The 17770-nt window shown below is 36.8% G+C and overlaps 1 protein-coding gene across 5 annotated transcripts in view; it reads right to left on the bottom strand.

Moving 5' to 3' along the window:
* GREB1L (GREB1 like retinoic acid receptor coactivator) overlaps nt 1-17770 on the bottom strand; it is a 280368-nt gene that overhangs the window by 86017 nt on the left and 176581 nt on the right. For all 5 annotated transcript variants that reach the window (XM_060613413.3, XM_060613402.3, XM_060613410.3 and 2 more), the window contains 4 exons: nt 6054-6182; nt 2586-2702; nt 1867-1986; nt 695-832 (listed from right to left, as the gene is read on the bottom strand). In XM_060613413.3, coding sequence (XP_060469396.3) covers nt 695-832; nt 1867-1986; nt 2586-2702; nt 6054-6182 — 504 coding nt within the window. The remainder of the gene's footprint in view (nt 1-694; nt 833-1866; nt 1987-2585; nt 2703-6053; nt 6183-17770) is intronic.

Here is a 17770-nt window from a genome sequence, read left to right as displayed (position 1 = left end):
ACGGTAAAGCAGGTAGTCTCCTTCTGATCTAGGATAGCACCCAAATGAGGTGACTCTTGATGTGAGTCTGAAAAGCACTAAGTTAGTCCTGGAATCTAGAGACCTCTAAATGTCTGCACCTCTACTTATAGACATCTTGGAAACACTCAGACTCTGTAAACATACTAATTCACAGATGCTTCTCCATGGTTCAGATATGCAACTCTGGGACTTCTTTGTTCTCCTGAGTGGGGCCTGTTAGCTGGTTCAGCTTGTTTTTTCATTTCTCTGTGGTTTGGCTCCCTTTTCCCCACCTTGTCCACTCTTGCCAACCCTTCAGGAACTAACTGAAACATCACCTCTGAGAAGTCTTTTCAGACTCCCTCCATGCAAAGTTAAGCTCTCTCTCCTCTGAGTTCTTGTAGTTCTTGGTTGTGAACCTGTACTAGCTCAAGTATCACAATGTTGTACTTATTTAAATGATAGACTCCCTACTAAACAGTATTCCCTGCAGGCAAATAGACTGCCTTATTTCCAACTTCTAGTCACATGTTTAATATAGCATGAGAGAGCTGGCCAATAAAAGCTGAAAGAATTAATAAATGGATAAATGACTACATGCATGAACAAATATGGATAAATATATGAAGAATGAAATGAAGAAACACTACTAGATGCCAGCAGACACAGGCAATTTGGAATTCTTTCCCCTTACCTATCAGAATTACTGGTCTAACTCCTGAGTTAGTCAGCAGGTTTTCAGGAACAATTACAGTTTCCCCTGCAGGAATGGGTCGAGGTTGTAAAATTCCAGTTAATGGGGTCTGTGGAACTGGGGCAGATAAAAGGGACTCTGGAAAAAAAGTTGTTTGACAAGAAGGATTAGACATGAAAGCTAAGTGAAATACAACTGAAATCAACAGTCTTAATACTTTTAATATAGAAGTTTTAGAAGTCTAATCGTCCATTGTTCTTTAATTAAAGTAATTCATGGTTTATTATATAAAATTAGAAGTGACAAAAACAAAAGGAAAAAAAATCAACCATAAATCATCATCTGGAGATAACTACTATTTAGCATTTTCATAGTTTTTCCTAGTTGTTTTTCCACATGCAATCTTTTGGATTCTGTTTCACAGTTAACTCCCCCACCTCCACTCCAATTATCGTGGTTTATCTGTTCATTATAGAGAATTGGAAAATTCCAAAAACAGTGAAGAAGGTCAAACTCATCACTAATCAGTACTATCTAGAGTCAAACACAGTAACATATGGGCATGATTCTTTGTATATATAGAATCTCTATGTAGTCTTTAAAACTAAACAAATTTTTGAAGAATCCCATCCATCTCTTAGAATTGGCATGTTTACATTTGTCTGTGCTTAATACAGCAAGGTAGACTAGTGTTTGAACATTTAACAGTAGGTACCCAATGGCTATGGCTTGGTTATTATAAAGGAGAACAAGTTGGGTTTTTTTTTTTTTTTTTGGGGGGGGGGGTAGTTTCTAGACCAGAAATAATAGGTGCAGGTCACATAAGGAACCAGAGCTCAGGAGAACATATCTAATAGCACAACCGGCAAAACAAGTCCATTTGTGACCTGTGCTGGTGGGTTACTAGCATCATGCCGCATGTAAAGAATGGCTTATTGATACTGTGGGCCAAAACAAAGCCAGATGCTAACTTAAGATCCATTGTGATGACACATGTACTTTTAGGGAAGACAGATGTGATGGGGACAAAATATCAGCTACTATTAATTTCCTTACATAATACAGGACATAATGATTAAGGAAATTTATCTCCAATGGTTCAGGGAGAGAATAGAAGACACCTCTGCTAATTAAAAAAACAAACAAACAAAAAAACTTAAAACCCATCTTACCACTTCTTGAAAGAGGGCGAACTGTAGGAACAGGTACAACTAAACCAGGTTGGGGGACAGGTGACCCAGGATACCATCCCCGGTGTCGTTTCTTTGGTGGCCCAGAAATAAACATGGTAGCTGAAGGCAAAAAGAAAGATGAGCCTTGTCCTTACTAGTGGAAGAAAAAAGAGAATTCAGAGTAACATGGGGCCTTTAATTTGATTATACTCAGAAAGTCTAAGCCACTCTTCTAGAGGTAAAGATAAAATTAGAAAAAGTCACCCTAACAATACCACCTCACATTTGTATGCTGTTTTACAATTTACAGTTTTACCCAGATTATTTCATTTAATTCTGCCAACAACCCTGTGAAGTTGTAGGATAAGTATATTTTTATACCAATTTTGTAGGTGGTTAAAGGAAGGCTCAGATTTGCCCAGAGTCACACTATAGAGAAGAACCTTGAACTCTGTATCTTGGTCAGCAAAGCTCATGGTTTTTCAAGACATTTCCTTTTACATCTGTTTCAACACTATTTTCTAGTGAGGCTCATCCTTGTAAATCACCAAGATATTTAATCATCATTGTTCACACCAATCATAAACCTTCAAAACTTTGGACGAGAAGCTAAGGAAAAACTGGGAGTGTACTGTCAGATAATTCATCACTCCAAACTCCATAGCACTTCTTCCATAATTTAGGTACATTCTTTCAAAACTCTAAGATGGGTATTGTACCTTGGTCTCCTGATGCATTGCTAGGTCTTGGTGATAATGAGTAATTTCCTGGGCGGGCTGGAGTAGAGCTGGAGGCACTGCTCTTCCCTCCATGGCTACTGTTTCCATTAGCAGCATCTGTACCACATGAGAGGAAGACTCAGAACAGAGGCTGAGCAGAACACTGCATTCTGTGACACTGAATTTTTCCACATGCAATCTTGATAAACCGCACACTGCAGGATTCAAAGACATCTCACGGACAGGACAGTACAGTTGTGTAAAACTGACTACAACCATAAGACTGGTACCTTCTTCAAAATGAAATGTCACCTAAAAATAATTTTCTGGGATCCTAAGAGATCTTTTACAATCATTTTCAGTGAAGCCTTTGGAGATGGTGGGTGGAAGAAAGAGAAAGTTGTTTTGTTTTGTTTTTATATCTTGGGAATTTTCAAACATATACAAAAGTGGAGAAAATAGTATAACAAATTACATACCTATCACCCAGCTTCAACAATTATCAACACATAGCCAATCTTGCTTTATCTATACTCCCTCTCCCTTCCCCCTCACCCAACATACACACATACTTGCTCTAGATTATTTTGAAGCAAACTTATTTATATCATTTCATCCATAAATGTTTCTAATGAGTTTCTAAAAGAAAAGAACTCTTAAGAACATACTGTAATAAGGGCACCTGGGTAGTTCAGTTGGTTAAGCGTCCAACTTGGGCTCAGGTCATAATCTCACAGTTCTCAAGTTCAAGCCCCATGTTGGGCTCTGTGCTGACAACTCAGAGCCTGGAGCCTGCTTCAGATTCTGTGTCTCCCTCTCTCTCTGCCTCTCCCCCACTCGTACTCTGTCTCTCCCTCTCTCACAAATAAATAAACATTAAAAAAATTTAAGAACATAACTGTAATGTCATTATTATACTTAAAATTATCCATGATTAATAATTTCTTAATATCAAATATCCCATTAATATTCAAATTTCCCTCCAGTTATCTCAGAAATATGTTTGTTTTTTTTTTTACAGTGGACTTCCTCAAAAAGGAAGGTTCAAAAAGGATCTACACATTGTTTAGTTTTTATGTCCCTTAAACCTCTTTTTTTAAGTTCACAATTATTTATTCATATAATAAAAATACAGTGTTCACATTTCATGGATTGTCTCACAAATTTTAAGAATAATTTGAAAAAAAAAAGAATAATTTGTTTGAATCAGGGTAAGGTCATACACTGCAAGTAGACTTAAGATTATGTAATTTTTGCTGAGTTTCCCAGACTCTTTAGGGTGTCAGTTATATCCTTCCCCCTCCACCTCTCCTTAAACCTCCTTTAATCTATAGGATTCCCCTTCTTCTTTTTCTTTCTTCCAGTTAATTTGCTGAAAATCTGGCAGAATTTCTCATTTTCTGAATTTTGCTGATTGACTATCTATGGCATCATTTAATGTCCCCTCTTTCCTATACACTAATTGTTAGATACAGAGGTTGGCTCAGATTCAGGATTGAATTTTGGGGCAAGCATATCTCATAAATAGTGTCATATTCTTCCATCAGCAGGCACATAATAACTGGCTTTCTCTCTTCTTGTCATGTTAAGAAAGAGCAGGGGGTTCAAGAGCTGTTATCTTAATCCTCAAATTATAAAGCTGTCCATCAAGGGGTGCCTGGGTGGCTCAGTTGGTTAAACATCTGACTTTGGCTTAGCTCACAGCTCGTGGGTTCAAGTACTGCATCGGGCTCTGTGCTGACAGCTCAGAGCCTGGAGCCTGCTTCAGGTCCTGAGTCTCCTTCTCTCTCTGCCCCTCCCCTGCCCGTGCTCTGTCTCTCAAAAATGAATAAATATTAAAAAAAATTTTTTAAGTTGTCCATCAGTCCATCTGATGGTTTTAGCAACTATGCTGGTTACTGCCAAGATCTATAATTTCACTAATTTTTAAAATATTGTAACAACTTGGATTCAGTTTGTTCAAGTCTATAATCTAACCAGAAGGTAGATTCTACAAGAACTGTTGGAACAGAATAAGAAACTTGTAAAGTTTCCAAGAATGATAAGCTCTCTTCTCATTCTTCCTCTGCCTCTCTGACCATTTATTTTCCTTAAACACTGGAATTTTCGAAAATATTATCCTTGTTAACAGCTTGCCTTCTCCTACCTTTCCCCTTAGCAGATACTATTTACCCTGGTGATTTTTTTTTTTTTTAGGTAGGCTCCAATATGGGGCTTGAACTCAGAACCTTGAGATCAAGACCCGAGTTGAGAACAAGAGTCAGACGCTTAACTGAATGAGCCACACAGGCAACCCCCCACTGGTGATTTTAACCTCATGTACAATAAATTAGATGACTGTTGAGCAGCTCCACTTGGATTATTCCACTTGGGTATTTCAAACTTAACATGTCCGAAGTTGAACTCACAATCTCCTCCTGGAGAACCTGCTCCTTCTTCTGTATTTTCTGTCTTAAGTAATTGCATCACCATTAGCAGAAAGATGGATGCAGACCCGAGACCGCTTCTTACACTTCATGCTTACATTAATCAGACAAATTCTGCTGATTTTACTTCCTGAGTAGTTCTTCAATATGTCTCTTCCTCTACAACCTATTATTATCCAGGTCAAGGACCTCATTCACCTAGACTACTGAAATGACCTCCAACTAGTTTTCCTATCTTTTTTTTTTTTTTTCTGCCCAAGTGATCTAACTCAAGTTCAAATCAGACCAGATCAACTCCTGTGTTCCATAAGTTATAGAGTAAAATCCATTCTTCTTAGCTTGGCCTCTTGTGACCCTTTCCTTGCCCACTACTTGCTCCCCTCCTGCCACTCCCTGAGTTTTACGTTTTATGGTTCTAACAAGTCCAAACCAGTGGAAGTTCCTGCACACATCATGCTGCTTCTTTTCTTTCCTTTTCCTTTCAAGCTTTGATCTTGGATTTTCCCTGAATTTGAAGTATCTTTCCCCTACTCCTTTGTGCAGTGAATATCTCCTCATAGTTCAAGACCAAGCTCCTCCAAGAACTCATTCTTCATTACTCCCTAAAATGTTGGGCTAAAACTCTCCCTCCTTTGTGCTCCCCCAGCATATTGCCGTATTTACTGTAGTACACTGAAAATAACTTCCTATAAGTCTATCCCCCCAACTAGGTTATTAGTTCATTAGAGGTCAGGGATTGAGCATTATTTATATTTGTATCCTCAGTTCCTCAAAATAGCAGGTACCCAAGAAATGTTTGCTGAACAAAACCAACCTGCTCTGTCTTCCCATGTGCCAAATGTCATTCCTTGACTCTTCTGGTTGGAGCACAGAGAACACAAAGCTTTGTATAATAATACAATATTAGAGACAGCCCCACTTCTGTCTTCAGCTGGAAGGAAAAGAGCTTCTGTTTTCTTGTAGCAAATTGTCAACTGGATTTCACGTAAGTCTTTTATAGACTATGTATTTACCAAAGAAATATAAATGAGGAAAACATCACCTGCAGCAAAAGTCTTCCCTACAACCTGCAAAGATAAAGCCAGTGGCTTCACAACATTCTTATTCCGGGTCAGGTCCTGAGCTCCACTTAAATTGATTGCAGAATTAGCTGGACTGAGAATCGGTGAATCTTGAAAATGAAACAGGTTGTTCAAATTAGAAACTATTTTACATGCAGGAAGAAAGTTAATTCATCAAGAAAGAAATGAGAGAAAGCAGATTGTAAAATACCAGTTTTATCCTTGACCTATTTTAAGAAAGTCATTTTCTCTGTATTCAGGTTTCACTTTCTTTGTATGTATTTAACAAACACTATAAGTTACTATGTGCTGGGTACTAGTATATGTACTTTAAATATATCAATTCACTGAATTCCTATAAAAACTCAATGAGATAGGTAGTATTACTTTAAGGAGTAGTAGTCATTTAACTTGGTCAAAGTCATATGACGTGGCATCAAGGATATTATTATGTGCCATATTAAAACTATCTCAGGGGTGCCTGGGTGGCTCAGTCGGCTTATGTCTGACTCTTGACTTCAGCTCAGGTCATGATCTCACAGTTCGTGAGAAGGAGCCCCGAGGCAGGCTCAGTGCTGATAGTGTAGAACCTGGTTGGGATTCTTTCTCTCTCTCTCTCTCTCTCTCTCTCTTTCTCTCTCTCTCTCTCTCTCTTTCTCTCTCCTTCTCTCTCCTTCTCTCTCTCCCTCAATAAATAAATAAATAAATAAATAAATAAATAAACAAACATTAAAAAAAATCTTCACAGTTCCCCTTAAAGTTGTATTTTAATTAAATATATTTAATTCTATTCAGATGAGTTTGTTATTTAAAAAAGTTGTTCTGCAAACTAAGTCATTGCAACGTAGGAAGAAGTACTTTCACTGAAGGAGTTTGCTTTAACTTTTGGAATAAACTTGAATTAATTTACCTATATAATGCTAGGTACATCCAAAAGGTGGTTCCCATTTGGATTCAGAAAATAATGCAGCTCAGAAAAAACACAAGCCATTTCAGAAACAGGCCATGGGGGATATAAAGACTAAAGCCAAATAGAGTTTTCCAAAATAAGTATAGACCCCCAATCAGTGACTCTATTCTACCAGAAAGCTTAATCAATTAGTACCAGCAAGGGTCAAAGGGATTGTGAAAATTTGAAAAGAAAAAAATGTTCTAAAGAACAGGATATTGATGGTACTACATTAGGAATTATCTAAAAGATAGTATTTGTATACAATGTGATTACTGATACATCTAATCAGTGTTCCTCATAAGAACTCAAAAAATTGAGTTTTGAATGGCTCAAAAAACTCAAAAACTAAAAAAAGTAAAAAAAAATTGAGTTTTCTACTGGCTTAACAGAGTTAATGTGCCTCTCTGGGGGCCAGACTTACCACCCAGGAGCAATTTTAAGGTCTATAGGAAGAGGCCAGCAACTGCATATACATTACAACACTGCAGAAAACTGAAGACAGTTTTTTATATCTTATAGGATAGGAATCCTAGGGGAGTTTGATGTGCTATTATATAGGTTAGTCATTATGTTTTGGGCCACAATTGTATTGTTTGGAACAAGGCTAGTAACTTACTATAGTGGTTTATACCTATAATGTTAGCATATTTCTAATAGTCCAGGTAAACATATAGGTGAAAAGTAGTTGATCAATTATGAAGGGTTGTGATTTACCTTATTTTTTCAATTCACTGAATGCAAATTAGCACAGACCAATATTTTTAAAATAATGAAAAGGAAAAAAATTAATGTACAAAAATCAGTCTTCATATATATAAACAACAATAAATAGATAAATGCCTAGGAATAAGCTTAATAAGAAATGTACAAAACTATATGGAGAAAACTTTACGAAACTTCTTAATATAATGTCCGGGATTTGTTTCATCTATTTACTTATTTATTTATTTATTATCAAACCTGCTTTATTGCATGTTTTAGCACAATTGTTCCAAGCAAAAACCATCGTTTTATGTTAACCATATTGCATTCATTTGCACACCTAAAGTGTCATTTCTCCAGTTATTTTACCAGAGCCACATTTACAATTATCTGTAAGGTCAAATCTATTTTTGTAATACATTTTATTTCTTATTTTATATAGATATAGATATAGATATAGATATAGATATAGATATAGATAGATATATATAATTTATTGTCAAATTGGTTTCCATACAACACCCAGTGCTCATCCCAACAGGTGCCCTCCTCAATGCCCATCACCCACTTTCCTCTCTCCCCCACCCCTCATCAACCCTCAGTTTGTTTTCAGTATTCAAGAGTCTCTTATAGTTTGCCTCCTTCCCTCTCTGTAACTTTTTTTTCCCCCTTCCCCTCCCCACTGGTCCTCTATTAATTTTCTCAGGATCCACATAAGAGTGAAAACATATGGTATCTGTCCTTTTCCACCTGATTTATTTCACTTAGCATAATACTCTCCAGTTCCATTCACATTGCTACAAATGGCCAGATTTCATTCTTTTTCATTGCCACGTAGTATTCCATTGTATATATAAACCATATCTTTTTTATCTGTTAGTTTATGGACATTTAGTCTCTTTCCATAATTTTGCTATTGTTGAAAGTGTTGCTATAAACATGGGGGTATAAGTGCCCTTATGCATCAGCACTCCTGTATCCCTTGGGTAAATTCCTAGCAGTGCTATTGCTAGGTCATAGGGTAGGTCTATTTTTAATTTTTTGAGGAACCTCCACACTGTTTTCCAGAGCAGCTACACCACTTTGCATTCCCACCAATAGTGCAACAAGGTTCCCGTTTCTCCACATCCTTGCCAGCATCTACAGTCTCCTGATTTGTTCATTTTAGCCACTCTGACCAGTGTGAGGTGGTATCTCGGTGTGGTTTTGATTTGTATTTCCATGATAAGGAGTGACATTGAGTATCTTTTCATGTGCCTGTTGGCCATCTGGATGTCTTCTTTAGAGAAGCGTCTATTCATGTCTTCTGCCCATTTCTTCATGGGATTATTTGTTTCTCGGGTGTGGAGTTTGGTGAGTTCTTTGTAGATTTTGGATACTAGCCCTTTATCCAATATGTCATTTGCAAATATCTTTTCCCATTCCGTCGGTTGCCTTTTAGTTTTGTTGATTGTTTCCTTTGCAGTGCAGAAGCTTTTTATCTTGATGAGGTCCCAGTAGTTCATTTTTGCTTTTAATTCCCTTGCCTTTGGAGATGTGTCAAGTAAGAAATTGCTGCTGCTGAGGTCAGAGAGGTTTTTCCTGCTTCTCCTCTAGGGTTTTGATGGTTTCTTGTCTTACATTCAGGTCCTTCATCCATTTTGAGTTTATTTTTGTGAATGGTGTAAGAAAGTGGTCTAGTTTCATTCTTCTGCATGTTGCTGTCAAGTTCTCCCAGCACCATTTGTTAAAGAGACTGTCTTTTTTCCATTGGATATTCTTTCCTGCTTTATCAAAGATTAGTTGGCCCTACATTTGTGGGTCTAATTCTGGAGTCTCTATTCTATTCCATTGGTCTATGTGTCTGTTTTTGTGCCAATACCATACTGTCTTGATGATTACAACTTTGTAGTAGAGGCTAAAGTCTGGGATTGTGATGCCTCCCGGTTTGGTTTTCTTCTTCAATATTACTTTGGCTATTCGGGGTCTTTTGTGGTTCCATACAAATTTTAGGATTGCTTGTTCTAGCTTCAAGAAGAATGCTGGTGCAATTTTGACTGGGATTGCATTAAATGTGTAGATTACTTTGGGTAGTATTGACATTTTAACAATATTTATTCTTCCAATCCATGAGCACGGAATGTTTTTCCATTTCTTTGTATCTTCTTCAATTTCCTTCATAAGCTTTCTATAGTCAGGATTTGTTTCAAAATACTGATGGAAGAGGGGCACCTGGGTGGCTCAGTCAGGTAAGCGTCCAACTTCAGCTCAGGTCATGATCTCATGGTTCATGGGTTTAAGCCTCACATCAGGCTCTGTGCTGACAGCTTGGAACCTGGAGCTTGCTTCAGATTCTGTCTGCCTTCAGATTCTGCCTCTCTCTCTGCCCTTCCCCCACTTGCCCTCTGTCTCTCTCTCTCAAAAATAAATAAACATTAAAAAAAATTTTAAAGTAAAATATTGAAGGAAGGAAGGGGAAAGGAAATAAGACTAAATAATATTGGCCATGTGCTCATAATTTTGCAGTCAAATGCTCTGCCACTCATGTGCTCATAACTTTAAAGCTTGGTCTATGGTTTTGGTTCACAATATTAGTCTATTTTTTTTTAAGTTTTTATTTAAATTCCAGTTACAGACAGTGTAATATTAGTTTCAGGTGTACAATATAGTGATTCAACACTTCCATACAATCCCCAGTACTCATCAAAACATATGCACTCATTAATTCCCATCACCTATTTAACCCATTCCCACACCCACCCACTTCTGGCAACCATTAGTTTGTTCTCTAGAGTTTAGAGTCTGTTTCTTGGTTTGCCTCTCTCTCTCTCTTTTTTTTTTCCCTTTACTTGTTTGCTTTGTTTCTTAAATTCCACATGAGTGAAATCATATGGTATTTGTCTTTCTCTGACTTACTTCATTAGGCATAATACTGGCCAGCTCCATCAATGGTATTGCAAATGGCAAAATTTCATTTTTTTAATCACTGAGTAATATTCTATGATATATATATATATCACATCATATCTTTTTTATTCATTCATCAGTTGATGGACACTTGGGCTGTTTCCATAATTTGGCTTTGGAGATGATGTTGCTGTAAACACTGGGGTGCATGTATCTCTTTGTATTAGTATTTTTGTATTCTTTGGGTAAATACCTAGTAGCGTAATTACTGGATTTTAGGGTTGTTCAATTTCTAACTTTTTGAGGAACCTCCATACTGTTTTCCACAGTGGCTGCACCAGTTTGCATTCCCACCAACAGTGTGTGTGGGGTTCCCCTTTTTCACATCCTCACCAACACCTGTTGTTTCTTGTGTTGTTGATTTTACCCATTCTGACAGGTGTGAGGTGATATCTCATTGTAGTTTTGATTTGCATTTCCCTCATAATACGTGATGATGAGCATCTTTTCATGTGTCTGTTGGCCACCTGTATATCTTCTTTGGAAAAATGTCTATTCATGTCTTCTGCCCATTTTTCAACTGGATTATTCATTTTTTAGATGTTTAATTTTATAAATTCTTTATATATTTTGGATACTGACCCTTTATCAGATATGTCCTTTGCAAATATCTTCTCCTATTCCGCAGGCTGCCTTTTAGTTTTGTTGATTGCTAGTCTATTTTTATATGTATTTTAACTTTTCATATTAAAGATTTCTAAAAATTAAAAAATATTTACTTCTGAATATCATGAAAATAGACTTGAACAAATGTCAAGATATACCAAGTTTCTGAGCAGGAACATTCAATGTCAAAAAGATTAAGTCATGGGGCAGCTGGGTGGCTCGGTTGGTTAAGCATCTGACACCTGATTTTGGCTCAGGTCATGCTCTCGTGGTCTATGAGATCAAGCCTTGCATTGGGCCCAGTGCTGACAGCATGGAGCTGCTTGGGATTCTCTCTCTCCCTCTCTCTCTGCCCCTCTCCCACTCATGCATGCTCTCTCTTTCTCTTTCAAAATAAATAAACTTTAAAAAAGATGAAATCAAGCTAGGTTAATTTATGAATTTAATGTGATCCTAGAAAAATACCAACGGGTTTAGATATTATTAGAATAACTACTAGAATTCTTAGAATGTTTATAAAGTAGGTAAATTGATGTAATGTTGATAAGGAAAAAAAAGAAACACACAAGGATAGCTGGAAACATTCTGAAAAATAAGAGAAATGAGGGGAGCCTAATATGATGACATAATAAGGCTTATAAAACCTCAGTCAATAAATACTGTAGTCTTGGTGCATTAGTAGACAAATAGAATAATATAACAAAAAAGCCAGTAAGAAATAGATGCAAATACACAAGAGAATTTATATAAAAGTAGCTCAAAGCCACAATGAAGATGAACCCATTCAATAAACTGTATTGAGGCCATTGGATATACAAGAAAAAAGTTAAGATGGACCCACATCTTAAGACTAAGCACCAAACAAAGTCAAATGGACAATAGATATAAATTCAAAAACCGAAGATATAGAAATAATAAGACACAACGTGGAAGAGTTATCACCTTAAAATGGAAAAGGGCAAACTATTGTTCAAAACACAGAACCCATTAGAAGAAGGTTTATATAGGGGCGCCTGGGTGGCTCAGTCGGTTAAGGAGCCGACTTCAGCTCAGGTCACGATCTCACGGTCTGTGAGTTCGAGCCCCGTGTCAGGCTCTGTGCTGACCGCTCAGAGCCTGGAGCCTGTTTCAGATTCTGTGTTTCCCTCTCTCTCTGACCCTCCCCCGTTCATGCTCTGTCTCTCTCTGTCTCAAAAATAAATAAACGTTAAAAAAATTTTTTTTAAATAAAAAAAATTAAAAAAAGAAAAAGGTTTATATATATAATTCAGCTACATAAAAATTAAAAAAAATATGTATGACAAAACATACTATATCCATGCAAACAATAGCTAGAGAGGACTGGAGTAGCCATACTAGTATCAGAAAAAAATAGACTTTAAGACAAGAATTGTTATTAGAGAAAAAGAAGGATATTTTATATTGATAAAAGGATTAATTAACTAGGAAGACATAAAAATTAAAAACATACATGCACCTAAAAAGAGCCCCAAATTCGTGAAGCAAAGACTGACAGAATTGAAGGGAGAAATAAGCAATTCAATAGTAATCGATTGAGACTATAATATGCCACTTTCAATAATGAATAGAAAAAGTAGGGAGGTGATCAACAAGGAAACAGAATACTTGAACAACACTATAAATCAACTAGACCTAACTGAAAGCAATAAAACATTCTCCCACCAAAAGCAGAATACATATTCTTCTCAAGTGCACAGGGAAAATTCTCGAGTATAGACAATATGTTAGATGATAAAATAAGCCTCAATAAATTTAAAGGAAATTACATCCTACAAACTACATTCTTTGATCTCAATGGCCTCAAACGAGCAATCGATTACAGAAGGAAATTTGAAAATTCACAAATATGTGGCAATTAAACAAGGCACTCCTAAATAACCAATGAGTCAAAGAAGAAATCACAAGGGAAACTAGATATCACTTTAAGATAAATTAAAATGAGAGGTGCCTGGGTGGCTCAGTTGGTTAAGTGTCCGACTTCAGCTCAGATTATGATCTCACAGTTCATGAGTTTGAGCCCCGCATGAGGCTCTGAACTGACAGCATGGAGTCTGCTTGGAATTCTCTCTCTCTTCTTCTCTCTCTACCCCTCGCCAACTCTCTCTCTCTCTCTCAAGATAAATAAATGAACTTAAAAAAAAAAAAAAGATTGGCATGCTGGTGTGGTTCAGTCAGTTAAGCGTCTGACTTTGGCTCAGGTCATGATCTCGTGGTTCATGAGATGGAGCCCAGCATCAGGCTCTACACTGGCAGAGCAGAGCCTGCTTGGGATTCTCTCTCTGCCCTCCCCCACTTGTGTGCATTCTCTCTCTCTCTCTCTCAAAATAAATAAATAAAAATTTTTTAAAAAAATGAAAATGAAAAACAACATATGGAAACTTATGAGATGCCATTAAAGAAGTGCTCACAGGGAAATTTATCACTGTGAGTGCCTATATCAAAACAGAAGAAAGCTCTCAAATAACTAACCTCTATCTTAAAAAACTAGAAAAGGAAGAGCAAACTAAACTCAAAGTAAGCAGAAGAAAGGAAATAATAAAGACTACAGCAGAAATGAGTGAAGTAGGGAACAGAGAAACAAGAGCAAAAATTAACAAAACCAAGTTTGTTTTTTGAGTAGACAAAATTGACAAACTTTTAGCTAGATTGCCCAAGAAAAAGAAAAGATGCAAATTACTAAAATAAAAAATGAACAAGAGGGTATCACTGGCAACTTTCTATGCCATTATTACAGACTGAATTGTGTTCCCTCCCCCCAAAAACTCGTATTTTGAAACCTTAATGCCTAGTACCTTTGAATGTGACAGTATTAGGGCACTTGAGTGGCTCAGCTGGTTGAGCATCTGACTCTTGATTTTGGATCATGTCATGATCCCAGGGTCATGGGATTGAGTCTTGTGTCAGGATTCATTCTCTCTCCCTCTACCCCTCTCCTTCTGCCTCTCTTCCTCTCTTTCTCTCTCAAATAAAAAATAGAGACTATATATATAAAGAATGTGACAGAATTTGGAGATAGCATCTTTAAAGAGGTAATTAAGATTAAAGAAGGTCATGAGGGTGGGGTGTTCATCTGACTGGTGTTCTTATAAGAAGAGGAAGAGACACCAGGGATGTACACACACACAGAGGAAGGGCCATATGAAAATGTAGGAAGAAGGCAGCTATCTGCAAGCCAAGGAAAACCCAACCCTACTGTACCTTGATCTTGGACTTGCAGCCTCTAGAACTTTGAGAAAATAAATTTCTGTTGTTTAAGCCACTCAGTCTATGATATTTTGTTATGGCAGCCCTGGCATACAGACATTTAATTATATAACTCAAATGAAGTGGATAAAAAAAAATACTAAGGAATACACTACAAAACTACTAGGGTTAATAAATGAGTTCACCAAAATTGCAGGATAGAAGATCAAGATACATTCATCAACTGTATTCCATGTACTTGTAATAAATGATACAAAAGTAAAATTAAGAAAAAGCTTCTTCCATTTAAATAGCATCAGAAAAATTAAATACTTAGGAATAAATTTAATACAAGAACTATAAAACTTATACTAAGAAAACTATAAAACATTATCAATAATTTTTTAAAAGATTTTAAAAGAATTGAAAGACATCTCACGCTCATGGGTCAGAAGACTTATTATTGTTAAGATGGCAATATTCCCCAAATTGTTCTAAAATTCCAGTGCAAGCCACATCAAAATTCCAGCTAATTTCTTTGCAGAAATTGACAAGCTAATCATAAAATCCATTTGGAAGTGCAAAGGACCCAGAATAGCGAAACAGTCTTGGAAAAGAAAGACAAAACTGGAGGATTCACACTTCATCATTTCAGAACTTCATATAAAGCTACAATTAACACAGGGTGGCATTGACAAAAGGGTAGACATACAGATCAATGGAATAGCACTTAGAGTCCAGAAATAAGTCATTGCATATTATGGGTAATTAAATTTTTCTTAGGTTTATTTATTTTTAAGAGAGAGAGTGCACAAGGGGAGGAGGGGCAGAGAGAGAGAGGGAGACACAGAATCTAAAGCAGGTTCCAGGCTCTGAGCTGTCAGTGCAGAGACTGATGCGGGTTTCAAATCCATGAACTTCAAACCCACGAACTGTGAGATCATGACCTGGGCTGAAGTCAGACACTTAACTGACTGAGCCACACAGGTACCCCAGGAAATTAAATTTTGGCAAGGGTGCCACAAAAATTCAATAGGTAGAAAAAACAGTCTTTTCACAAATGATTATGGGACAACTGGAAATCCCCATGCGAAAGAATAAACTTGGACCTTTTCTTCACACCATATACAGAAGTTAACCAAAAAATTAACCAAAAACAACTAGATGTAAGAGCTAAAACTGTAACTCTCAGGGGCAGCTGGCTGGCTCAGTCAGTAGACTGTGCAACTTTTGATCTTAGGGTCGTGAGTTCAAGCTCCACATTGGGTGTAGAGATTACTTAAATAAAAACTTAAAAAATAATAAAACTATAACACTCTCAGAAGGAAAATAAGAGTAAATGTTCATGGCCTTGGATTAGGCAATGGTTTCTTACATATGACACCAAAAGCACAAGCAACGAAAGAAAAAAATAAATGAACTGAACTTCACGAAAAAAAAAATTGTGCTTCAAAGGACACCATCAAGAGAGTGAAAAGACTACCCATCAAGTGGGAGAAATATTTGCAACTCATATAGTTGATAAAGGACTTGTATCGAGTATGTATAGAAAACCCTTACAACTCAAATTAGAAAGATACATAACTCAACTAAAAAATGGGCAAATGATTTGTATAGACATTTCTCCAAAGAAGATGTACAAATGACCAACAAGTGCATGAAACAAATAACTCATGATTAGCCAATGGAGAAATACAAATCAATGAGGGGTGCCTGGGTGGCTGAATCAGTTCAGCATCCAACTCTTGATTTCAGCCTCAGATCATGATCTCACAGTTGATGAGATTGAGCCCCACGTTAGGCTCTCAGCTGACAATGTGGAGCCTGCTTTGGATTTTCTCTTTCCCTCTCTTTCTAGCCCTCCCCCACTCATGCTCTCTCTCTCAAAATAAATAAATATTAAAAAAAAATAAAAATGCTTTATAAAAAAAAGCCACAATGAGATATTACTTCATGCCCACTAGAATGCCTAAACTAAAAAAAAGACAGACAGTAAAGACTATTGGTGAGGATATGGAGAAATTGGAACCCTCACACATTGTTAGTAGGAATGTAAAATGGTACAGACATTTTGAAAACAGTTCCTCAAATGGATATATACAGTTACCATATGACCCAGAAATTCCACTCATAGGTAGGAAATGAGAAACAAGGGAAAATATATGTCTACACAAAAATCTGTGCACAAATGTTCATAGCAGCATCATTAATAATAGCCTCAAAGCAGAAACAATCCAAATGTCCATCAACTGATAAATGGATAAATAAAATACGGTATATCCATAAAATGGGATTTTTTTCAGCAGCAAAAAGGAATGAAGTACTGATACATACTGAACTATGGATGAACCTTGAAAACAATATGCCAAATTAAAGAAGCCAATCACAAAGGGCCATATGTTGTATGATTCCATTTATATGAAATGCCCAGAATAGACAAATTCATAAAAATAGTGGATTTGTAGTTCCCAGGGGCTGGGAGCAGAGGACTGAAATAGAGAATGACTGATAATGGATACAGGGTTTCTCTCGGATGAAAATGTTCTGAAATTTATTGTGGTGATGGCTGTAAAATTCTGCAAATATACTAAAAACCATTAATTGTATACTTTTAATGGGTAAGTTGTAAGATATATGAATTATATCTCAGTAAAGCTATTATTTTAAAAACAGTATAAGCAAAATTATAAACCAGGGATAATATTTATAACTTACAATTACACTATGCTCCTATCAACAGAAGTCAATAAGAGAATAGATTACTGTTGGAGATACATTGTTGCCCCATACCACATCCCTTTGGCCCACCTTTGATTTCAGCAGGTGCTATGGTGGACAGTTCTATGTGAGCTCCAATTCCTGGGGCAGCATCTTACCTCAAGCTTATATCTAGCTTCTTTGAGTTTTTATCTCAAGGGCTTCTCAAGGCCATCAAGCTCTGAGCCCTATGTTGTGGTCCAGAAGTGTGAAGAACTATGACACCTCTGGGGCAGCCCTCAACTAATGAAGGACTAAGAATAAATGTCCTAGCCTTCCATTCTTTGGAAGGATAATTCTGGGAAGCATTCTGCATGCTTCTTAGAAAACCTGGTAGATTCCAACCCTCCTGGTTTATAGCAACAACACAGAAAATACACTCTTAGGTTGGCTTACTCCTGCTTGCAGGCATCACTTCCCAAATAAACCACTGGCACCCAAATCTTTTCTTTGGGTTATTATTCCAGCAGAACCCAAACTATGACACAAGTCAAGGTAAAGGAACTTTCAGTGCATAGAAAGAAGATGTAA

Source organism: Panthera onca, chromosome D3, assembly GCF_046562875.1.
Source record: "Panthera onca isolate mPanOnc1 chromosome D3, mPanOnc1 haplotype 2, whole genome shotgun sequence".
Classification (NCBI taxonomy): Eukaryota; Metazoa; Chordata; class Mammalia; order Carnivora; family Felidae; genus Panthera; species Panthera onca.
This window is presented reverse-complemented; position numbering and strand designations above follow the sequence as displayed.